The sequence below is a fragment of the Columba livia genome, chromosome 13 (assembly GCF_036013475.1).
Source record: "Columba livia isolate bColLiv1 breed racing homer chromosome 13, bColLiv1.pat.W.v2, whole genome shotgun sequence".
NCBI classification, from domain to species: Eukaryota; Metazoa; Chordata; class Aves; order Columbiformes; family Columbidae; genus Columba; species Columba livia.
Genome location: NC_088614.1, coordinates 18451650 through 18477851, shown reverse-complemented (window position 1 = coordinate 18477851; position 26202 = coordinate 18451650). Strand labels below are relative to the sequence as shown.

The window sequence follows — 26202 nt, the reverse complement described above, 5'->3', positions numbered from 1 at the left end:
GTAACGCCCACTGACGTCACCGCCTCGCAAGGGCTGCCGGGAGCTGCCGGGGCTCTTGAGAACCGAAGTGCACGATTGGGAGAAAAAACACCCAAAAAAATATGCTCTGAACCTGGAAGGTTTCGCTGAATCGGGACCCGCCGAGCCGCCTCTGATCAGCTGATCTCAAGATGCTTTGGCTTATAAGAACTCAGCAGAAGGGGCAGCTTTAGATGCTGATATGTAACATAGTTGTGGAAACACTGGGAGCTGTGCACAGGGCTGTTCTTCTGAAGGAAGAGTGTCTATCACTTAAATCATCCTGGTTCTGGTCAGTTGGGAGCAAAAGCTGCCCAGCTGTTAGCACTTTTTACAGTACAAACTGTTAACTGCTTGTTCCCTGCTGGGGAATGTATGATCATTCTCAGGTCAGAGCTTGGATTTCTAGATGATAATTGAATACTGAAAAACCTAGAACAACACAATAAAGGCAGTTAAGGCTCAAGTATTGTGTATCAATGAGAAAATATGAGTCTGTGGCTAGAATAATTTTGCTTTATTCATAGGCTGGCAACAGTCTGTCTGAAAGAATTGCACAAAAGATTTTATTGGACTAATCAGAGCCCCTGGTGAACAGACCTAATTACTGAACTGCCATGGAAACATCAGCGCAGTTCCAGGTGATTGATAACTTTTGTTATTTCCAAAACAAAGACAAAAGGGAGAAGGAAATATTTAGATAACAAGTAATGCATAAATGTGAGGGGAAATGTCATACCTTTAAAGTATGTTGCTCTTTTATGGAACTACTGTTATCTCATCCTTTTATCTATAATCATCATAAAAAGCAAAACAGATGTCATTTGCAGGCATTCTCTTCAGGCCTACTGTTTTTCCTTAAAACATTGAAGGAAAAAATGCCTAGGACCTCTTATCATATGGGACAAATAAAATAGCGAACAAGATGAAAGCAAAATTGCTAACAGGCATTGTTACACAGATCTTACCAGGGATCAACGTCCATATGTGGACATCATTACTCTAGTAGAAATTGAGCAGTAGGATATTAGGCAAACCCAGTGATGTCAGTTGGTTCTGGATTACAACTTCATTTCCCTGAAATTACAGATTCACATTGGGGTAAGAAATTATTAGGAATCTAGGTGGTTTATGGAATGGCATTACCTAAAGCCTTCTGGATTTTAACTGTTACCGAAAAAAGCTCATCTGTCTAGAAAGCTGCCCTGTTTATTTATTTGACAGCCCGACACATCATGTTGTAATAAAAAGGAAGAGTGACAGGGTTGTCAAGCGTATTGCATTTCACAAATTTGAATGAGAAATCTGCAAACCTTCTTCCAGTTATTTCCTTACACAAGATGCACCCTTCCATTTTTTCCCAAAATAAGGACCCCTGTATTTCCTCCTTGCAGCCCAGCTGAGAACAGACAAAAATGGCCATTTGTGGAAGATTGCTCATGCAGAAGAGCAGCGCCTTGCTGTGTGTGCCATAGCACGCCACACTACTCAAGGATACAGCACACTCACAGAGCGTGCAGTGCAGGGCTAAGTTAAACTTCACTAATGTTTAGAATCCTCTCCTCTTGTCCCAGCTCCCTCAGGAACATGAACAACTAACCCATCATAAGTGCATTTATTCCCTAGCTTGCGGACAGCACATTCCGGATTCAGGGCATGCTCAAATCACTACTTATCTCTATCTGCTTAGATCTAGAAATACAAACATATCATTGAAATGTAAAATTTCTGAGCATGGGAACAGCAGCCTATGCCATATGATCTCCACTGAGATTGCTGTAGAGTGAATAAAAGCCAAATTCAAACTAATGTCAGAAAGAAATAATTTTAAACAGAGCAACCTTCATCTTCATTTCATCTCACTGATGTGATGCAGAAAAGGTCTTTTATGAGGGAGGGATGATTCTAAAATTTTTGAAGGTTCATTTCAAAAGCTTTTTGAATGATTATCCAAAGCATCCCTTTGGTATAAAAAGCAGGCAGGAGTAATTTTTTCATCTCTTGACACTGCCATCCCTGTTCGGACTACTCAGAAATGTCTTTCCCACATAGTTCCATTCCACTCATAGGTACCCCACAGCAGCACAGAGACATACAAATAAATTTACGGACCAAAAAAGATCAGAATTTTGAACTGACTAAGAAATCATTGATCGGTTCATTTAAAACTCTTACTAGGGAATGAGACAGCTCACTCATCTGCGTGTTGAGAAATCATTAATTAATCAGTTGGTCACACTGACATTAGACTCAATGGAAGATTCTTGTTCACTTCAAGAAGCTGAATAACTTAACAACTATGTTAAAAGAAGAGACTGTAATCAAACAACAGAAACATGAAATCTTGTCTTTTCTATTACACTTTTTTCAGCTATAGTGTATTCTGTTACCTTGTTCAAGCTGCCGTATAGTCTGCTTTAATACTAAGATGAAAGGAGGCTGTTCTGGTCTTACAAGACATGTGTGGGATTTAGGTTAAGGTTCCTGTTTTTTTACATTTTCTGTGTGACCCTACAGAAGTCCTTTGGTTTAGTCCTTTAGTGTCTCACTTTCAGTTCCTTTATTTGTGCAAGGTGGTTAATACCACGTTGTTACAGCATAGAGACATTGTGCAGATAACCGTTGAAAAAGCAAGGCATTCAGCTACTACAGTAATGGAAACTAATAATGCACATTAAAGAGACAGAAGTATAGGCTTCCCCTTCAATTCTCTTAGACTTTTGGTGGAATCAGTCTCTCAAGAAAAATTCTGGCACTGTCTTGAAATCCTAAAGTCTCTAAAGTCTGGCTATTAATTAAACTATTAATGTGTTCTTTCTCTGCTTCACTACGGAGGCAAATAACTGGGCTAATGCTTTAGGAAACTCCTGTGAATAACAGCAGGGTTTTTTTAACCTCCATGATAGCTTTTTCTCTCACCAATCCAGTATCATTCGCTCTATTTTTCCTTCTTTTCTACCTTTCCACTAAGCTCAGGCAATATAAGGGCAGATTGTTCATATTCCTTATTTACTGATGAGGTAGCCTTCAGAAATTCTCTAGCTTGAATGTCACATTTTAATTTTTTTCAGAGATTGTATCATTTAAAACAAGTTTGTCTTCCGTTCATTTCACAGAGGTATATATGAACACAGTACCAGTTCTGAAACAACACTATTTTGGCACATAACATACCCTTCTAAATGAACTAAGTTCTGATTAAAAATCACTGCTTACCAAGAACTCAAACATATCTCAAAGCATATGATGAACATACCATTTATCTACACTATATTAAAGGGGTTATCATTAAATAATGAAAAAAAAGAAAAAAGTGACTAAATGGTATTCATCTTGGTAAAATACATCTACCTTCTTGTCAGAAAACAGTAGAGGTGTGAGGGGAGGAAAGGAGAGGACAGGACAGGACAGGACAGGACAGGACAGGACAGGACTGGCAGGAGGGTTGATTTTTTTCTTTCTTGCTACCCCACATTAAATAAAAAGTTCCACAGGAACATCATCAGCAAAGCACACAGACATAAGCCAGGAATATTTTTTAAGAGAATAGCACATAAAATAAGACAGGCACAGAGTAAAGAGTAATGAGAAATTGACCATTGTTCTGAAATATCTGCTTGGGAACTATATAAATCCTCTTTATTGATCCATGTATTACAAGGACAATTCCTACTCAAAAATTCTAGTTATTTATAGTATCATATGACTTCTTTAAGCTTATTGCATATTTTTACAAAACAAAGGCCTTATTTCTTAACTCTCAAGTGCAGTTAATCTTGCAGGCAGCTAAATATTTTATTTCTAATCTTTGCCTTTTGTGGTTTTGATTGTAATGCCTTTCTTTAGTCACACTTAGTAATTTGTTCAGCATTAGTATGAGAGAGGAAAAAAGTCATACTCTGGTGCCCCGATGAGACACTTTCTGAACAACCTAAACTCATTTAGGCTATATCTAAATACATAGTCCTAGGAATGCATCCAAGGTTCAGCATCCTACCTCCATGTACAGTCCTTGCTCAGACACTGGTTCTCATGGAAAGATATTCCAGACTCACAGGGAGAAGGAAGCCACTACAAATTTTGAACTTGAACCAGCAGGGGAGCACATCTCTAGATATTTCTCAGAATCTTTCATTACCTCTCCCCACATTTATTTGAGATGCAGTCTTAGACTTCTTAACGAATTGATTCTTGCTCTGCTTTTTAACTACCTGAACAATAACAGACATAGCCTACTGATCCAGAAATGTTGGGGTGTTTTTATTGGAGGTTGTTTGGTGGTTTGTTGTGTGGTGGTTTGTTGTTGTTGTGGGTTTTGTTGTTTGTTTGCTTGTTTTGGTCGTTCTCTCCCATACTCCACACAGATACTTTGTCTCATATTTACAATGTATTTGGGAGAAAGAAATTCCAGTTTTTTCTTCTCATTTATACAGCTTTCTGCTCTGCTACTCATCCCAGAAATCACTGCATTCCCAATCTGATTTGGGGTTTACTGCATACACACTAAAAACAATTACACTCAGACTCAGATTGCAACACAGTGATTTGATTATAAGTGACATCTTATGTTTTAGCTGCTCATTCACTTTCAACTCTTGTACATTATTTGAATTCTTACCAGCTGACTGGTACAATTTCGAACATTTTCAGCTTACACTGCACTGCAGAATTGTAAAGCCATTGGGTACAGGCATGAAAGTTACAATGATGTATGAGACTGCCAACATAATGGCAATAGCCTGCAAGTTTGTGGCTTATTCTCTACGTTTGTGTCCTCAGAGAAAATCACTGCAGTGCTGAGGGCCATATTTTGTGGGTTTAAGTGTTAATTAAGTGGTGTATAGGTCTCACTCTGGCTCCCTGCACAGGGGAAGCTCATAGCCTTTGAGGTAGCTGAACTATTCACAGCAATAGGGTTTCTTTCTTTTTTTATTCAGTTTCACCCCTTCTTCAGCATTAGCCCTTCACAAATTCTAGTAACTCGTTTGAATACAGACAACATTCTGTAAGCACTTCCAAGTATTTTGTATTTCAGCTTTCAAATAAAAATGTTTGACTTCCTAAGACAAATATAAAAAGGATTGCTACACATTTACCTGATCAGGGATTAGGGTACATCAGGTTGTCTTGTATTACATCTGACTTAGTGCCTCTGTTTCTGCTGATATTTTGTGCTTCACCTTCCACCTAAAAGCAATCAGAAAGAAATGCCAGCACAGGAGTAGGCAATTAGCCCTTCTCAGTCTGCACCATTCGTACCTGGTGCAGCGGGCACTTACTGGGACTGAGCAGTTCATTACCCTTTGCTCAGCAGTGCATTCCTTACTCTTTGAAATCTCTACAATAACATATGATGCTGCATGGAGCCCTACACACTTCTTCCTCTACCTGAGGTTATTATATACCCAAAGGGTTGCTTACTTCCGCCCAAAGTTTGTATGGCTACATCCATGCTCTAAAATGCTTATTCAGCCTATTCTTTTCTAGTCTCATATGAAAGGAAGAATCCGGATGAGGAAGCATTTAACAGCAGAACACTGGAGCACAGGCTGTGTCTTCCCAACAACTTTTCTTACGCTGCGTAAATCTCCTGTTCGCTCTGAAGTTCTCACCTTTTTTTACCTGTCATGACTTCCAACAATTGAATGTATCCAAGCTCTCCGTGAGAAGTACAGCTTCCATAGTTCCTTGTTGAAAACTAAAGTTTAATGATCCACATGAAAGGACCACTTGCAGCAACAATGTGTGATCTTTTAAAAGAAAGAATTCTCCTATGACTGTCAGTGTATATATTTGTTTACACAAAGCACACTGAAAATATTACTGAAACAAAATGCTGTAGTCACTGCCCAGTTTTTCATAAGGAGAAACAGTAGATTTCAGTCTGCAAAAGAGCTGTGTATATATCGGTACTTATAATCAGGTTTGGATGAGCCCAAGAGTGTTCAGCAGTAGAGACACGGTTTCCAATGTAAGATGTAACTCCCTGTTCAAAAAGACTTACCCGGACTCTCTTTGTATCATCTCCTGAGTGGAGAATAAGGATTTTATCTGTTTGCTCTGTTCCACAGTGTAAACACGTGGTGTAGCATTTCTTGGGCCGAAATCCAGCTCCCTTTGTCATACAAAGCTAGCTAGCAGACATTAAGTAAAAGTACCTTTTGGGATTATTACAATCCATAGGTGGGAAAAGAAAATTTAAAATGGACTGAATAATTCTGAAAATTTAGGAAAAGACAGGTTTTTTAATAAAAATATTTTAAATGTCTTTATTTTACTTTCTATTCTCAACTAGAAGTCGGACTGTGATAAGAAAATTCTTCACATCATTATGCCCTCATTTGACTATGGTGATAATGTAAGGGGAAATAAATTATCAAAATTAACAGATTGTTTGTGTCACATTAGAGTTGCAGAGAATCCCACTCACCTGGTTCTTTTGTGCATCTTTATGTGATAAAATATATTCATAAGCTGTGGAAAAACTTGAAAAACAGTTATTAAGGCAATCACAAACTCATAAGATAATGCTTTTCTTCCCTATCTGATAGTAGCACAGTGCCTGGAAGAAAAGGGTTCTTACTAGAGTCTGAGTCAAAACACTCTCTAACAGGCTGCCACGCTGACACCATACTAAATGTAATTAATTAATTAAATTAAAAAGCCAAAACCATTCATGAGGATGGGACAGAAAGATGAGAATGAAATAGTCTTCTGATCTGGTTGGATATTAGGCTGAGTCTATATAATAGCGGGCTGAAAATTCCCTGCTTATTTTGTAAATTGTAGAAAAGAAGCAGCAGGCATTATGGAATTCTAACTAAAGCCCCTTTATCATCAAATGTTACTTTTATTTAAGGAAGAAATGTTATATACAATAAAATAAATGGCTGCTGTTTCGTGTGAAATAAGAGGGTTGGAAAATATCCATTAAAAACCTACAGCGTTTGATGATTCATACTTGACCTTTTTCTGCAAGGATTAATTGTATCTCCTGCTTTATATTGCAATGACATTTTACCTAACAATCCCCTGCCTTTATTTGGTATAACAGGTTATACCGGGTTACTGCAGCTTGGAACAGTTAAGACCTGAAGCTGCAGAAGCTGCAAGGAAGCTAATGCTGACTGGAAGGCTGTAAAAGCTGTCAGTGCACAGACTATAGAGCTGTGTCTACCCCTCTGCAGAGACAGGCTCTTGGCCACCTCCACCGCTTTGCCATGGAACTTACCTGGCAGGAGGCTGGGATAATCCCCTGCCTCACGGAACCTACAAAATAACCATGTTCTGGATAGTGGCAACAAGGCCCCTTGGTTGCGTGAGGGACGGAGGGCATATGGATTGTGTAAATAATCTGCTCCTTCAGTCAGCTCTTCACTTGACTGTCTTTCACAGCTGAGATGCTGCATCAGAACTGTGAAGCCACTCTGGATTCTACTCGTGCCTGTGGTTTTGAGTGTAAAAACCTATTATTTCCTTCTCAATAGGGTTAAATCCTGACATACTTATTTTTTTATTTTTTTTTTTTTAATAAAATGTAGGTAACTTACTCTTCAACAATGGCTAAAGAGACTGAGGTATTCCCTTGCATGCGAAACTCATACCAATTGCATGTGAATACAGGTATACCAGTGTAGTTGAAAATTAGTCCAAAAGTGATCACATCTGTGGCTGGACCTGTGGGACTGTTGGAGTTTAAAGGTGATTCAACTGGTTTCGCGTTGCTTACAATTACATAACTCACATTTCAGTTAAAAAAATGCAGAGCTTTTCTTTTCAAATTCATCTTTAACAACTGTCAGCTTGTGAAATTTGGCAAAGTGAACTGTGTTGATGTTGCCGTGAGTGAAAGTTCCATTAACAACAACAGAAATGACAGCAATACTCTGTCCCCCAGCACCCATTTCTGTAATCCAAAAACCAAGATGAGAATTGACTTATTTCTTTTTTGCTATTAAAAACTATTTTGAAGGTTGAAAAAATAAAAAGGCTAGACTTAACAAAAAGACCCAAGTAAAATATAATATGAGGACCCATTCCAGAATCAGCCACTTTTTACCATCAGTTATCTGTGCTACCTGCCTTCTGCCAATAGGCTGTGTATTCTCAGCTTGACAAATCAGAAGCTTTCCACATCAGTAAAGAAACAAATCTATGTGTTCATAAGCACCATGGAGTGAGTTTGCATATAGGTATATACCACAGGATAGCTGGCCTGTGTTCGTTTCAAGAACAGGAATTTGAGATGCCAGTATTGGACTTCTAAGTAGTTTGTTGGGAGTGCATAGAAAAATAACAGTTCTATTTTGTATACGTGGGGGAGGACCTTTCCCTGGGTATCTGTGGCGTGATGAGAACTCCCTAGACAAACATCTGCGAGATTTTCTTTTGACAGAACTTTGAGGAGAGGGTACAATTGCTCTCATACCATAAATGCTTTCTCCACTCATGTGTTGCAACAGGTAACCTCTACTCATCCTTCTGTCTGCCTGTCATCATCACACAGACTTCACTCAAGCAAGCATCTGAAATAGTGGAAGGAGAAGAAAGGGAATTTTGTAAATAATTACATAGCCCCTCTGAATAGAACGCTGAAATGTTAATTGCGTTCATTTCACTGGTTTAATTTTTGCATGGGGTGGGGGGGGGGGGGCACGAGGTAGGGAAGAAAAAGAAGAAATTGTTGTGTTGGAAGTGTTAATGAGCACATTGACAAGGCTCTGCCAGAAACTCTGTGCTTCAGCTTGCTTTTATTAGCCATTTTGGAAGATGTCTTAGTTGCGGTTGCACATAAGAACATTGTCAGGGCTTTTATATTTTCTCATTTAGAATACTACGACATTATTTCAAGAGGAACTGCAGCACATAAGCCAGTATCAGTATTGTATAATACAGCAGCTAGACTCATTTCGCAGTGTGATTACAAACCCCATCACAGTGAATTATACAGCAAGTTAAATTGGTTTCTACCTTTTGCAAAGCCAGAATATTATCTTGCACAAATATTGTACAAATGTAGAAATAATACGAGTCCAACTTATCTGAACGATAGACTACAGAAAGTTTCCATTGCTCACTCCATCAATACAATCTGCTGCTAATGACACCTGCTGCATTCTGAAAGCAAACTCTAATAGTGGTGAATACTCCTACTTTTTAAATTTCTTTCTTCTGCGAAGCGTTAATATTTCCTGGGACATCCTGCCACTGTTACAAATTTTCCAAATCTGAAAAATATTTTTTTGAGCAACGTCTGTTCACTTTTCTTGATTAGAAATACTTGTGAATGTGTGTTGCTACCGAACATTCTTCTATTACTGAAAAGCACCATCATTGTCTGTAGATTTTTAGCACAATTGAAAATACAGAGATAGTCCTTTGGTGTAAGGAATCCAGACTCTTCACTATAAGTCTTCCTATGATAGGCTTTTCTGTTGCTTCTAGTTATGGTTTTTATTTCTTTTATTTTTATGCAGCACTTGAACTCGTTGAAGCACCAATACAGTCTGCTGACTACCTCGGAAAAGTAATCCACTTGCATTCTGTTGTTGTGGCTTGTTTTGTATTGTTTCTAAACACAAATAGGATAATAAGAGAGAAGGAAGAGAGCTTGGTGAACTTAACTATCTTGGCCAAAGTGGTGTGTTTCCAGTCACTGAACACACCAGCTGAAACCAGCTGAAGAAAAGCTGTATGGTCTTAATGAACTGACTCCCCAATATTATATTCACAGTATTAAAGCTCAGAATGGGTGAATGAACTGGTGGAGAGAGGGGCAGGGAAAAGGAGAGAAACAGTCAAATAGCTCAACTGAGGCTGAAATTCTATCCCAAGAAAACCCAATACAAACCCAGCCTACCTGCCAGGGTTTCCTCCAGCGGGACAGACCTTGGAGAAGCTTTCTAAGCTCGTTTGTCCATTTCTAGAATTCAATGACCATGCAGCCTCTTGACAAATTTCCACACACATATGTAGGTACATGCAAATGCACAGATTTAATATAATTAGGGTTTTTTTCTCTGTATATCAATATTAGCATATCCCTCTCTAGCAGAGCAGTACAAATAAAGTTACTGTTTTGCAGACATCCTATCTCTTTTCCAGACTGAGAATTGTTACTGCTGGGCTATGACATAGTTGAGGGTATTTGGAGTTGCCATAGTGTTAAATGTTTCTCCTGTGATCAGCAACCGCTGATTTAAATGAAAATCTTCAGCTATTTTCTCTCCTGTGTATTTCACAGTCATTTCAAATTCATCATAGACAAAGAGGTATACATGATATCACGTGAAAAATGTGTTGTGTCTGAATGAGCTTTCCATGACCTGATTTCAAGGTCACAGCACACAAATATTATAGCATATGCTTTCAGCTACCATAAAGGACAGGGCATGGTGAAGACTTCAGTCATGAGAGTTTTCATTGGTAAACACGTACACTTACTCAGTTCACAGTACTTGAATGCTGAAACGCTTGAGCTGAATTTTGTGTCTGGACAGTGTCCAGGCCAAAAAGTTAGAATTCCAACTTTTATGTGTGGGATGATTTACTCCAGCAGTTCTGACAAATGAGACGCAGCTAGGTGAAGGCAAGCCAGAATCAATGGGACTCAAAGGCGCTTGGCACTTGTAAAAGATTTTGAGAATTTAATTATCAAATTTATCAGTATTAATAATTCTAATGTAATGCATTTTCCTTGTCACTTACAATGAGTCAATTGCTAATTAAATGTTGTTGAGAGAGATGAATTACCATTTTACATGCTTAAAAAGAATGTCGCCAATATGTCTAAATCTAGATGTGAAATGTAGAACGATTTGATTCTAATCCCCCTAAATACTGTCGTTATCCAAAATGGTTTAATACTGAATTAATTTCATTTCTCAAAAAACAAGTACTGAAAAACTGAATGATCAACATTTAACCCTCTAACACATGTTGGTATAAATTTTATATTCAAATTACACAGAACTAGTTTGCAGAATGAATCATTTCCCTTTGGTGGGGTAGCAACGACTTCAAGAAATAGCACGTTGTTATTGACAGATCACAAATTCATTATCTTTTCTCTCCCCTTTCTGTTGTAGATATTCATGTTTAAAACCTGTATAAACGCACAATTTACTGCTATGCCCACCAGTAGTAGCTTCCATCTCTTTTCGACTGACAGTGATGAGATTTCTGTCATGCTTTGCCTCTCCTACAGTGCCAGCGATGGGGTTTTTCCTGGAAATCTTATTACTGAATGTGCTGCCGTGGTCTCCGATGGAGCTTTCAATCAGAAAGGCAATCAGAAGGTTATCCATTGGTAAGTTTTCCTACAAAAGAGCTTTGCAAAACTCTACAGCATATACTATAACTCACAGTCAGAGCTACTTGCCCTAAACGCTTATGCAGCTACAGAAAATAACGTGATCTGTGTCTTACAGCATCTTCCTTTGCTCCCAGGGGTGGGATGTAGACAAGAAATTGGCTCAGCCTAACTTTTGAATCAGACTTTAGCATTTACACTACTATCAGATTTGGCCTGGCAATTCAGAACATCCTGGCACTTGGTGCAAGTGATTAGTAAGAATGTTTGGCTGTTATTCCAGTCTGTTACATAAATATGTTTAATTTCATTGCAATCTTCACGACTGCTTCTTTTCCATCTTTAAATTACTTCACTGTTTAGTTTATAGTATTACTAAAATGGCTAGATAAAGTTGTTCAGAGGTGCTTTTTTAAATATAGTGTAACTTAAATGGATACTAATTTCAATAAAATCTTTATAATACATATATATGTGGTATATTAGCTGTCTACAAACTACAGTCTTTAAAACCAGCTACACCGCAGCTAAAGCAAAGTAAATGTTTCCATTTTGAAACACAGGCAAAATGGGGGGGGTTATGCACTAAGACATTTTTCTTTGTGCAACATACATTAATGACGAGCTTAAAGAGAAGGGATTGTTTTTACTAGCAATACTTAGAAAAAGTATGAGGTTATTTTTCAGCATGGTGCAGTGAATTAGACACACATAACTCCCATGGTCACAGGCTGCTGCATATCTAATTCAGCCAACGCTGTCAAAAATTGCTTCAAATATTATCCTTTTGTGTTTTGACTGTATTCAACTACCAAATGATTCTGAAGGAGCTACATTCCTCAGCGAACTATGAAGTCAGTCAGGCAGATTCCTTTCTGCAGTGTACAGGTAAAACTGAAAGAAAAGCAATAACGAGAAAAGTATTTATAAAAATATATTTCACAAAGTAGGAAACAATACAGGAGTTTCTCTGAATACAATACATGGAGTAAATCAACAATAATATAGCTTCAAAACAAAGTAGAAAATTAAAATGATTTGCATGTAATACGTAGTTTTATTATACAATTGCTACTTCTAAATGGCAAGTTTGCATTACAAATTGAGTATGCTTGCAGCTTCTAGTGTTGTTCTTTCTCTGTGTGCAAGAGCCCTGGTGCATCACTAAGAATATTATAGAAAAGAAATGCTAATAACAGAAGCAGTAAAATTATGTACACACTGGTTCCTGCTCTAATACAGTGGAGAACTATAAGCATGTTTTATACTGTACTGTGTTATGTGTGGATTTCTAAAAGTCTAGAGTTTAAATATTCACATGAACCAGTTTACTTCCAGCTGTTTGTGCTTGTATTAAAAACACCACGTACTAGATTTATGAAGAAGATATAAAACTGTCAAAAATTTTCTCTGGGAAAGTTTTATTCCTGACAGCATTCTCTTAAAATTCAGCTGCAAATGGATTAGGTTACTCCTTTAACCTGCAACGATATGTCATTCTTCTTCTTTTTTAAAATGTACATGTATTAAACATTCATTATATATAGAAAAAAAAAATCTAACTGAGATAATTTCATTTTCTTCATAATCTTACCCTATAGATTATCAGTCTTGATAAATAAAATCAGTAATGGACATCAATAAAATATTTATTTTAAAGATTAAACAAATAAATTCGATCTTCACCAATAAAATCAGCAATTCTTTAATATATGTTAAGTCCATCCCTTTTCACAGTTTTTTCTTTCGTTTCAAAAGACGAAGCACAGGATTGATCCTTCTTCTATAAAAAAGATCCTTTTGTAAAGCAAGGTTTTGTAGCCCTGCCTCTGAATCTCTGCACATTAGTAGGATTTATTACCCATCACTGGAATGGATTAAGAACATGTGAATATTTTAAGGCTTGACACAATATTTAAAGATGAAATTCAGTCTGTGGTTACGTGGCCAACAATTACTGTATGTACAATGTATGGTCACTGCACAGTAGAAGCCAGTAGGAATTTACAATGCTATTTCTATTCAGCATTGCTAAGAAGACCAAGATATTGCTTTTAACATTTCTGTGCCAGGATCTTTGTTGGCAATGCAGAAACAAACCATTAGCTTTACGCATACTGGCAGGAGCTACTGTTCAACAGCAAAGTCCCTGCAAGTCCATTTTCTAAGAAAGCACCAATTTCTTTTAATTCGCTGAAGATCATCAAAGATCCAAATCTCCATCTTCAGAGTGGCCAAGTGAATATCAAATATCCAAAGACTTCTAGACACTCCACATACTTTACTTCACACTCCACAAGACTTAACCTCCTAACATATACTTTTTGTTTTTGGTTCAACATTACAATGTAGTTGATTTTATAGATGACTGGCGCTAAACTTGCCTCTAAAACAAAAAGCCACATTAGTTTTAACTAACAGCAGTGGCCCTAGAATATTACATGATCATTAAGTCAACAATGAAAAGTTTGTAATCCACTGTCAAGTTTCTTTGTCACTTTCTCCAACGGAATAAAGTTCTCCAAGTCTTTTAAAGCGGGGACCCCATTCACTGAGGTAGTCAAAATTCTGATCTGAGTCTGATGTAGAGGACTCCAATGAGCTCAGGGAACCAGCCGCTGACCCTCTTCCTTCATAGCCATAAATCTGGATAGAGTCATATGGTGGAGCTGTGGGATCATTATCGGCTTCATGAAGCCTTACATTAATAAATTCGTCAACATCAACACCATTAGGAACAGGTGCAAGACCCTGCCTGGGCATAAACTGAAGATCAGGCTTAATATCCTTACGAGGCAAAAATCCATTAATTCCATCTGGATTTTGCAAAGTTGCAATGTCAAAAGCTTCTGTATCTTCTTCTCCACCTCCTTCATCATCATAGCGAATAATATTTTCCCTCACATCTTCATCATCTTTGATGATTAGAGGCTCATTCTTGTGTCTTCTTAGTGTTACAAACAGCACCACAATGACTGCAAAGAAAGCATCACAGGCTGATAAGTTTAAAGATTTCCAATCAAAGCACTACATATTACGCACAGCTATGAAAGGTGATAGGTTGCTTTTTGTGAAAATAAGAATAATAAAGGTGGTGAAAAACTGAAAGGCCTATAACTTCAACTTAATTCAAGTAATGAAAATTTGATCAGGAGCTCCGGTTAGTCCCTTAGTTTTCTATTATCAGCTCATACTTAGATATTAACCTAAATTTTATGTAAGGAATAAGATTCTGCATGCTTGAATTTGGACAACAACTTTTCCCCTTGGAAAAGTCACACACTTAGGTAAAGTCACGCCATCACTATTCACTGAACACAGTCTGTAATGATCTACATCATGGATGTTTTCCATAATTAGAGGGTGGTTTTTTGAAAACATAGCCCTGATGATAGAAGAGAATCGGTGTGTTCTTGTTACGTGTTGCAACAGACTCACACTATATAACTGAAAAGAGAACGAGACAGTGAGGGAGAAAGAAGCAGCTTAGATACATCAGTTTGAGAATCACGGGGAGATGCATTTAAAGCTCTAAATTGGCTACACTTGTTTTTGTACCTTAATGCTGAAATCTCAGTTACTGATGTAAATCTCAGTTACAAAATGAAGCCGCAAACAGCAGAAATAGGTCTCTTCCTTCACTGTTCTCTCCCTTGCTTGCTTGATGTCATATACAAATTTTGTATGTTTTATTAAAATACACAGTGCTTCTTATCTTGTAGAACTGATGCCATTGCCTCTTGTCTCTGATGTCATTACAATCTGGAGTAAACTCATACAAGTCTTAGAAGATACAACAAATCCATTTTCCCTCATGTGCAGCATATACTGTGTTCACCTTGCTACTTAACGTACCCGATTTGATTTTTGGTTTCTTATTACCTACCTTTTCATTATGTAACTTGTGTGTAAGACTATTTCAGATTGGGACTTTGCTCTGTATGCTTCCGTTCAGTTCTTAGTACAGTAGGGCTCAGGTTTCTCAGTTCTGCCAGACATTACATTGTCTTAGATTGTGTGTCCCTCTCTGTGACTTCTGTGCTTACTTACAGCCACCCAGGAATCAGAACAGTTTGGAACACCAGGCTGTGAAATGAATACCTACCTAGCAGCAGAATGATGCATGCCAATATGGCAATTAGGGCTCCCATGCTGAGTCCGATGGGCAGTACGTATGCTTCGGCGTTACAAGACTGGACGATACCGTCACTGCTGCAACCACAGACCCGGATGGTGAGAGTGCTAGTGCTGCTCATGGGAGGATTCCCGCTATCGCTTATGATGATTGGCAGTAGATATACCTCTTGCTTCTGCCGGCTGAATCCACTATGCTTTGCCAATATGCTGAGAGTATTATCTGAAAAAGGGAAAATTTGCATTGTTTCACCACATAGAGTAACTGCTAAAACCACAGCTTTTTCTTAATGCATTCAGAAAACTTCTACACAAACACATATGCATTTTATTATTCTCATTATACCAGCAGCATGTGACACAGAAATCCTTCCCCTTTCTGTCTGGCTGTTCATGCCCCAAATGAATGAGTGCAATATATGCATTTTCTTGTGTCATATGGTATAATCACAATGGCAGCCCCTCAGTTTCTTCTCTGCATACATCCCTATAGATATCTTCGCATCATGACATCGCTATTTTTCAAGTCACACAGTCATGAAAATTCAACCAGTACAACAAAGAGAGAAATGAAATGTTAAAGTCAGACTTAATAATGCACATTCATCAACTAAAATTAATGTTCTGTGCATTTTTAGCACATATTGCACAATATTTAGCCCTGCCATAAAATTCTTCTCTCTCTCTTTTTATTTTTTTTTTAATTAATGAGCAATATAAAGACAAACAAAGGGAAAGGTAAATGTATTAAAAGTTTCAGGCCTAATTTTAGGCAGTCTAAACATTGATTTGGCCTGAATGATGAAAACAGAACAAACCAAACCAGAATGCGTCTTCTGTGAAGGCAGTCAGAGGAAATGAGGCTGGGACATTCCTACCTCTGCACACATAGGCAGATACCTAATTTTAGAAACACAGAGGTGTCTGTCTACATAGCATCCTAATCAGACACAAAGTTATACAGTTAAATCCCTCGTAGTCACTCTGTTCTCCGTTCACCATCAAAACAATTGCAAGTTGATTTTACTTACAGTAATCCTATAGATCCTATTCTGTACAGTTGCAAGAATTATAGATTCTAGCCATTTAACAACATACTACTATCAAATATCAATTATCTTGTATGTGCCAGAATGCTCAGGCATAAACTATGATTAGTGAGCATGTCAAATAGGCAAAACACTTTGATTTATTTACATACTTAGATATTCAGTGTAGCTTTTAACTGCTTTATTCTGTGGAATTAAAAAAATTAATTCATCATTATGAGTTATGTACTAAGATAGTACATGTTGACTCGGACTAGTTTGTTTTGTGTGTTCTTTCATCAAAAATAACACCACAAATTAATAAAAAGATTCCGACACACGCATAATATGAACACGTGTGTGTTACTGAGGAATCCAATGACAATTTAAAAACAAAGCAGCACATAATATTTGGGAGAAGGAGCTTGTTGCTCTTTTCATTAACCTCTCTTCCCCTGTGCTACCCAAGTTAATTTTCCTGAAGTATCATGAACAGAAGTAAGCCCCCTGATACTTCATGCTATACAATGGGCACATATAATCACTAAATGCCATTTAATGGAAGGAAAGCAATCACTGACAGCTATGTGACAGGCATAAGTAAGCAAAGACTTGGAAGACAGGCCGTGTTCATATGACAAATAAAGACCTGATTCTCGAGTTCCGACCAAAAAGGTACCTGAAGAGCATGACAAAACATGTATGGATATACATGTAGAGACTGTAAGAAAGCTTTAGATCTACTTTGATCTTGGCACTGGTCAGGTACTCACTTGAAAACATGAAGTAGTTTAGAAATGTTTAATTTGTACTAACTGTGATCACCAGGAATGGTTCTGATAGCCCGTGGTATTTGGGCAGCAGGTATCACTGCCCAAACATAAACCACACGTGTATGCTTGAAACAGCTGGCAGCCCATGAAGTACAAAAGCCAGAGAAGGAAGAAGGGGAAAACATTCACAAAGCAAATACTGTAAAGACATTTTTCACATCCAAAAAAATAAATTCAAAAGGCAATATTCCTGAAATCCTTCTTAGCAAGGAGGCATATTAATATGGCATAAAAGTAGTTACAGAACATAATGATTACAGAATGAGATATTACTAAACTTTATCATGTCCTGAAACTATATCAAGATATCAATCAGCAGATAACGTCTATATTTAATTCATTAGGGCCATAAAACAAAAGATGAAGAAAGATGATTTGATATCTAAGCACATAGTGTAATTGTCTCATACAAGACAAGAAAGCAGGCTTGTTTTCCCTTTCAGTGACTAAGAAGCTGAAGTTCAAGTAGGCCCCTCCTGCAGTTCAGGGTCTTTGGTTCTGCAGTCTAACTGTATCCCTTCCACGCTGGAACCACCTGCCCATCACACTCTTGCAGCCTAGAGATGTTCTTACTGTAATTTATGTTGCAGGTTATATAATCATTTCAGCATTTGTCACAGCATTTAGAGTACATGAAGATCAACCCAAAATCAACTGCTTTATAAAGCAGTGTAAGTATGGTCACTTTATAACACCTTTGCAGAACAAAAAGGGTTCCTAATGATTTTCTTTCCAGGAATCCTGAGGTTTTATCTATTCAAGTTGGAAACAGTCACATCAAAACTGATGGCACCCTGGAGCTAGGTAAATAGTCTAGTCTCTCTTTGTGCCCTTTTTAAAATTAAAGGAAGCATATGTGCTCACTGAAGATAAATTTCAGAAATAAGCTCTTAAGAATTGTGACAACTCAAACGGGACCAAACTCCTCGATGATACGCAGTGTTATATATGCCACTACGATGCAGTGGAAAAGTCAAGTATGTTTTAGGTCAACAATTAGCGCCCATTTAGAATTAAGTGAAAAACTGGACTCTTCCTCCTTGGCTGAATGTGTCAGCACATGTGTGCAAGTCACACCACTTCCAGGGTCATATTTGCTCTCTAGCTGCACTGTAAGGAACAAAGGGAAATGGTATGGCAGTAAAATAATACTGCAGATAAGTTTTCCTGAATATTAGTATGTATAGCTTTACCAAAGTAGGAATGACTACCACACCTATTTTAATACGTTCAAGTACACATTGGACAGCATTCTTTTCCTCCCTCTGCCCCTTTCAAATACTGAAAAATAAATTTATCTGCCCATTTGACTTTCTCTTGGAAAACTAAAAATATCTCAGCATAAGTTTCATCCCTAATCCTTTTGTTTTAACCTTTCAAAGGAGAAAGACTATGTGGGGCCCAATTTCCAGCTCTTTCTGTCTTTAAGACAAATCCCACTCAGAAGTGTCCCATCTGCAGTCATTTATTCAGAACTCCGGAGACTTTTACAGTTGCATTACACATTGATTTCTTGTGCTGTAGAAATCTGTACTGATACAGCCTGTTCCTTCCTCCGAGCCTGGGACAGGCCTCCTCTGTCGAGGCTGGAGGAAAGGACTGGGATGCCGAGCCCTCGCTCCCCTGCCCTTCACAGATATGCAGAAGAAGTGAGGCACCTGCTTGAGGAAGAAGTGAAAGAAAGAAACTGCTTTTGTTGGTGGCAGCTTCAGATCCCTTCCATCTTTCTGACACCCTGCTACACTGCCTGCTTCAGAACATTCTCATAAGTCAGAATCAGAGATTAAAACAAAATAAAAAAGGAAAAATATTATTAAGAGACAAATTGAAGAGGGCAGGAAAAATGAGAGGAAGGAGGAGAGGTGGAGAAAATAAAGTGTCCATTTCTGCGTCCTGTGAAGCTATGCTGAGTATAAGAAACCACCTAGTACCAGTAATAGTTATCAATTCAAGTTGAAAGAGAGATCAGATAAAGTGAAAGATACACAAGTTATTTGGGACATTTAGCTGAACTATTTAAGTGTAAAAGAAGTTGTAATGGCTGAATAGTTGGCAGTAGGTAAGAAGAGGTGCAAGGCAAGGAGAGGATAGAATAACCTTTCTTACTTCACAGAGATACGTGTTTAGGGTTTTTTTGCTAAAAAGTGCTGTGTTAGACTGAAGTTGAATTTATGGTGCCCAGAAAGAAACTGGCAAACAGAAGTAGTCAACAGGAAAAGCAAAAGGGAATGACTGAAATGTTTTGCCAATGGATGGCAAGTATTCAATTTCTCCTTGGGAATTTTGTTTAACAACAAGTTCCTTCCCCTTCTTTGCTGTGTCCTGAAATACATATACCTTGGTGTTGCTGGAGATGTGACTCTTGAGTGAAGAACAGTGACTCTCTAACTGACATTTTAGTTGGTTCCTAGAACTTGAAAATAATTCCTAGCAGCTGATTAGCAATAAACTCAATTTATCTGATTTGCTGTCTCCTCGCTGTGGACATTGCCCTTACCCCTAGCTGACAAACCAGCAGGAGTCTCCTCCAGGAACAACCTCCAGCGTGGCTGCATGAATTAACTTGGCAGCAGGTGCTCAGCAGGGGAGGGGACAATCACTTTCCACTCATCTTTCCAATTAACCCACTGATCCTTCATTATAGCGCTGCTTAGGCTATTTATTTATTCATGTTACTTTTAGCAAAACAAGGAAAATTACATGCAGGAGAAAAAAGAAAACCAGCCTCTCTGTTTATAAAGCTCTGAGGGAACCTGCCGCAGGCAAAGAGAGACACTAAGTCTGTACCTCCAGTCAGTGAGGGACATTCAGGAGCTCCTTTGACATCCTAAGTCCAAATGAGCCTCCCTGAATTCTGTACCCATCTATACGGGGAAGGGATTGAAGAAGTTCATTGAAATGCCAGAGTCCTATTAAATGCCATTTCACTGATGACGTACCAACTACACGGGATGGACTAGGAGCTACATTCTGTCCTGCGGGCTTGAGGGATGCTGTGAGATAAGTCATGTCCATAATTTTCTTAGCTCATTAAAGTTTTTTGCATCACTGCGAGGTCAGAGCAACACAGCTCCAGGAATATATAACTACAATTTAGATCTGGAGCTCATTTTTATGCTTTTTTAAACATAAAACCAAATCAGTCATTTAGATCACCAGATGACTCTCAGTTTCTGGAGTTTACAAGCAGATTTGCAGAACAACCATGAAATAGACTGGTGTTGCAGTATCTCCCTCACAGCTGGAACAAAGAACGATGATGCAGAAGGTCTTTACAAGATGTCCAGCGTGATTTCTAGACAGAAGTAGTTTGAATAACCACAACCGAGGACTTGCCTACAACTGGGCCAAGTGTCTGCAGCAGATTCCCAACTGTTCTCAAGGAGCCCTGATCTCTTTTGAGGTTCTTGCATGAAAGATTCTGAGAAAAAGCATCTGTAATAATTTTAATACAAAGCTACTTTTGTGTTTTCTGGTCATGAGTGACTTTATGGCATTGACAGCAACCTGGACGTGAAATTAGCAGGCAGGAGTCAACTTCTTCATCTTCCACTTTGTACAAGGGTGCATGTTGCAATTTTAAGTCAGACAATACAATGACACAACCAAAGTAAAAACCAGAAGCAGTTGGTCAGTTTGCATCCAAGTGTCATTTTCTCTGCACACATTATTGCACTTCTTTAATTCCCTCATAGTCTCTGTAATATTTTGAGATCAGTGGACTTCCCTGCTGTGTAACCTTAAACCTACATAGCTCTGTTTCCATCTTCTTCTATCCCTTTTATTATGTTCTCAGAAAGATCAAATCATTAATGGTATTAAGGACTTCATGGTAGAAATTGCTATCTGTACTGGATATGCTACTTACGTGAAGAAAGACTAAATTGGAGATATTACAGCTGGAAACACTACAACAACAGAAATAGGTTTCTTCGTGTTTATTAGAGCTATCTTTTTGTGTACATTTATTTCAGTCTAAAACAGACTCTCTGTAATACAGACTCCTTTGACATAAGTAGAAGAGTAGCAAGAATAACCTTACTGTGATACTCCTGCTTTTCTTGATAATGAAAAGACAAGGATAGTGCATTTATTTCCCCGGGTCCCTTTCCCCTACGCTGCTCTCTAATAGGTCATTCCCCAACTTATACTGGAACCTGTTGTTGTTGATTAGTACAATAATTTTGTTTCATGATTAATCTTAGTATTTATCATGGATGTAATTATATACACTAAACACATTATTTAAGAACTCACATGCATATATCTTAATATATATACATGACTGTGTTGTGTAATATTTTACGTATGTACTAGAAGATCTTCCTTGATGATTCTCTAACAAAATCCTGTTGAACAGCAGTTAACAAGGAAGATGACCCTTTGCCTAATCTGTATGGTAAAGGCATAAATGTTCTATTCAAGCAGAAGCCTTATAAAATAATCTGCAAATAAAAAGATACCATTTTTATAGTACATTTTGTCTGATTTATGATAGCCAAACCATATGGGCACTGAAGCATTCACAGGTATTTCAAACTGACTTGTTTTTCATGAATGTCAAAATTCTGTGATGTCTTCAAAAAAGCAGATTGATGACTGCTATCAAACTTGATAGCAGACAGCAGCTTCGAAAGAAAAAAGATTTTGTGCTATCAGAATTCAGCTGACGGATCAAACAGTGTCCCCTGCACCACAGTAACTCCCAGGCCATAGTGACGCATATAACGGCAATCCGCAAAACATTCCTATGACACATTGGCAAACATCTGAATGAATTTGTTTTTCTAGAGACCTGGACTTTCTGGAATCCCATAAAACAGCAATAAGAACACAGGGAAAAAAAAAAATATTTCATGGGATAATATATACTGATGAGGAAGAGAAGTGGGAAATGTCACTTTTTTGTATCTTTGATTATATTTATTCTTTACCAATTGGCCTAAATAACAGCAGCTTATGCCAGAATCGAACTGCTGAATCAAACAACGAATAAAAAACCCAAACACATTTCCAGGTCATGTATTCCTTTGCAGAAAGAAAAAGTGCTGTTAGGCATTTTGAATCATGAGCAAAGTAATATTTCCTCATCTATAAGAATACATCACTCTCACATGTTAAAATCGCTTGGAAATGGGAATAATCATGTTAATACTACTGTGATGCACAACTTGTAGGAAATAAATTCTTGACAGAACAATAATAAAAAAACCCAGACAAATTAAAAGTAAAGTGATGGAATAAGCATTTCCTCCTACCTTTTTCCTTTGAAAAATGTGAACTTTAGATAATAGTCTGTGTAATTTCTAGTTCTATTCCTTTGGAAAAGTCTGAACTTTAGATAATTGTCTCTTAAGTATTCTAAAACTTTCCTTTGACCTTTAGTCCAGCAGAGCTATAATCAAACATATCTATATGGTCACTTGCAGTTTAGCAGCAACTCTGATATTTTGTGCCTTGGGTTTTTAACCCATTGAAGGAAGGAGAGAAAACCCCTGCTGCTGAAATAATGATGTAGAAGCATGTCTCGAGTCTGAAGCACTACGAGTTTTATTGTTAATGGAGTAGAGAAATAATTAGGACATAGTACATCTCTTTTCAGTTTATAGATACTTAAGGCAAGTCAAACCAGGGAACTCTGTGCTCTGGGTCTGTTTAAGCCGCACAGCTACCGCAGCTGTCTGAACCGTATCCAACACACCTGATTTCAGTCCTCCCACTCTGATGTTATGCCCATTTATCTCTTCTGAATCCCCTGGTGCAAGTTATGATTGACGCTCCCATTATCTGAAGCAAATTCAGGCCAGTGAAGATGTAAGATATGCTAAAACAGCACTGGCTTTTGCCTCTCGTTTTTTTCTGTGCTCAACAAGCCAGCCACAAACTTGTTTACTAATAACCACATTGCTTTGACATGCTTTACTTTATTCGGATCACATCACTACATGGCATGTGCATTGAATGTTACATCTGTAAAGTGTAAGAATTAATGCAGGTTGCCAAGCTCTAGTTTAGACAGAGAGATGAAATGGCTGTCAAATGTGCTTAGCATTAAAAATACATTATTAACACAGCAATTTGCATAGACTGATGGATCATTTTTTAAATCTACATATTCTAGTTAATTCTATTATCTTGTTATTTTAACCAAAAAGTTTCAGAAAGTAATACTGTGTTTTATAATGCTTTGATACAATAACGGCTATATTTTGCATTTGAGGCAAGAGTTTCCATTACTGTATTACCAAATTGCAACAAAATGCTGCAAAGATAAATGAAAAAGCCAAAACATCCCAAGGCTTTGCCATCTGTATTTCTCTTTGGGGATGATGGATATTTGGGGATAACGGATATTTGGATATTTCTCTTTGGGGATAATGGATTCTTTTTACGAATGTGCACTTACAAGTGCAGTCTAGGAGGTGAAAGCAACGTCAGACAGGTATCTGAGCCCCATAGGTCACTGTGAGATTTATAGTTTCACATGTTCTGTTGATTTGGGGTTCTCTTATATGTAAAGCTGAATCTCAAGCAGATTCAACAGAATTTATAGTACTTTTGGTAGGTGATGGAAGAGCTCCAAGCACGCAATCCTATGTTCTTCACCTTTCTCACTTGACACACATCCTTCAATTCTTACTTCAGTGACTTATTTCTAAGCGCTGGAAAAGTTCAGAGTCTCAGCTATGAAGACAATCCCAGGTGTCCGAAGTGAATCTTTCTTTCTAGAACATAAACTATGAATACTGTAGTGAGAAAAATAAAACATAAGCAGGAAAATTTTCCTTTTTAAACGTGTTCTTGGCATTTAAGTGAGTTTTACACAAAGCAACTGAACATCCACTTCTCCATGCCATGGTGATTGTCTTTGCTGTTCCAATACCGTATGAAGCATATACGCACACACAGTAAGAATTTTTAAAAGATTACCAGTAGACTGTAAAACAGTCCTTTAAAACTGAATCTGGAATCGGACACATTAACCACATTGAAGTTTTGTTACAACAGTTAGAGAGCCAAATTCAAGCCATACCAGTGTATTTCTATTATGCTATTACTTTTTTTATAATGTTTACTTTGAAATACAGTGGCAGAAAGCAACTACCAGACTATAAAGAGAACAACCAGCATTTATTGAATTGCTGCCTATTTGTACTGGTGTAATAAAGGTCTTGTCAGCACTTCCATTACAAAATGCCAGTTTTCAGGGTTTTATAACTCTGACATAACAACTTACTATGAGAAGAAATTTAGAATGTGTATTCTCTGCCAAAAAGCTTTGAAAGTTAAATACAACTTACATTGGCTGAGGCACTTTAAGTCAGAAAATAAATTTAAAAACATTTTTTTGACTTAACATTTTCTTGAGCTGGTGCCACTTAAAAAAAGGTGGCTTTGATTTTAAGAAGTGGCAGATCCTGCAGTTCTTATATACACAGAACTCTCTTTAACTTCACTGAGAATAATTTCTGTGAGAGAAATGAAAGGAGTGCCGTTGTACGTTTTTGTAAATGTCATCAAGAGTTATATTAGCTTTTTGCAATTTGAAAAACTGAAAAGCTACGGTATAAGATTGCCCCTGGGCACACAGGCAGCACGATAATGACTTTTTGAAGATATTCTCATATGCAGATTACATATAACAATAACGATTTCTTATCATGAGGCCATTAATGGCAGTAATTTATACCAGAAGTTCCAAACTGGCATACACAGATTGCTGAGAATCAAAGCAGGTCACCAAGAACACATGTGCATATGCATTTAAATACCGAGACTACTGCAAGACCCTAACTTCGGTATGTATGTTGTGTGACACAACACGTAACTTGGAAAAAAGGAGGAGCCAGGGAAAGATGTCAGCATTTGAATTCTGCCTCACCACTGCAGAGATATGACAAATTCATTGCTCAAATTGGTAAATATCTCCAAACTATAACATTAGATGTTCTAGAGCAGGTGTCCTATAGCAGAAGGTGTTCTAGAGTTTTCACAGAATTGTTGAGGTTGGAAGGGCCCTCTGGAAGTCGCCTGGTCTACCCTCCTGCTCAAGCACAGCTGCCTACAGCCATGGACCATGTCGAGGCAGCTTTGAACATCTCCAAGGATGGACATTCCGTATATAGTGAAACATTTGTTAGTCACAATTACAATACGTGTGCAACAAAACAGAAGACGTGTTGTTCATTCGTTCTCTTCATATCAAGCTGAGAAGCTATAAGGTACATCTCTATGGCAAGAGAACAGCTTGATATCACAGTTAAATTGTTCCCTATTGTCTTTAATGATGAAGAGTCTGCAAAGTACAAATGAAGCATATAGGCAGAAGCTGCAATAAAAATATGAAGCAGGATCAAGTAGAAGTATTACAAGAGACTAGGCCAATTATCCTGGCAAAGGAGATCTTAATGTGCAAAAAACCCCTCCATGATCATGAATGAAAGCTTAAAGACAATTTTAATCTAGAAAAAGCTAAGTTCTTGATAAAAAGCTTTGAAGCAAGTGGTTCGGCTAGACAGATTGCGCTAGAACTCTAAAGTTTTTATCCAATACATCTTTTGGTCTTGCATGTTACCAGAAGAAAAACACAAAATCAGAGAAAGTTGATTTGTTACAAAAAATATTTGTCTCATTTAAAAATAGAAAATAGTAGTACAAAGACAGAAGTTGTAATGTTGTGGCATAGATTAAGATGTTACAGGAGGAGACATATGGTGTAGAACTGAGTCTAAACTACCTTTCTCTGTATGCAGTATTGCAGTTAAGCTTTCACTACAGCTGTCGTTAGACTGGGCTCCACCATTTCCTTCCCTCAACTTCACAATAACTTGTACTTGTTTTCTGACTGGGAGTTTCAGAACAACCAAAGAGACACCAC

At 37.7% G+C, this 26202-nt stretch overlaps 1 protein-coding gene across 6 annotated transcripts in view; it reads right to left on the bottom strand.

Annotated features, from left to right (window-relative positions):
• Positions 1 to 12250: 12250 nt before the first annotated feature.
• CDH8 (cadherin 8) overlaps positions 12251 to 26202 on the bottom strand; it is a 352129-nt gene continuing 338177 nt past the window's right edge. For all 6 annotated transcript variants that reach the window (XM_065029272.1, XM_065029271.1, XM_065029274.1 and 3 more), the window contains 2 exons: positions 15435 to 15686; positions 12251 to 14304 (listed from right to left, as the gene is read on the bottom strand). In XM_065029272.1, coding sequence (XP_064885344.1) covers positions 13811 to 14304; positions 15435 to 15686 — 746 coding nt within the window. In that variant the 3' untranslated portion in view covers positions 12251 to 13810. The remainder of the gene's footprint in view (positions 14305 to 15434; positions 15687 to 26202) is intronic.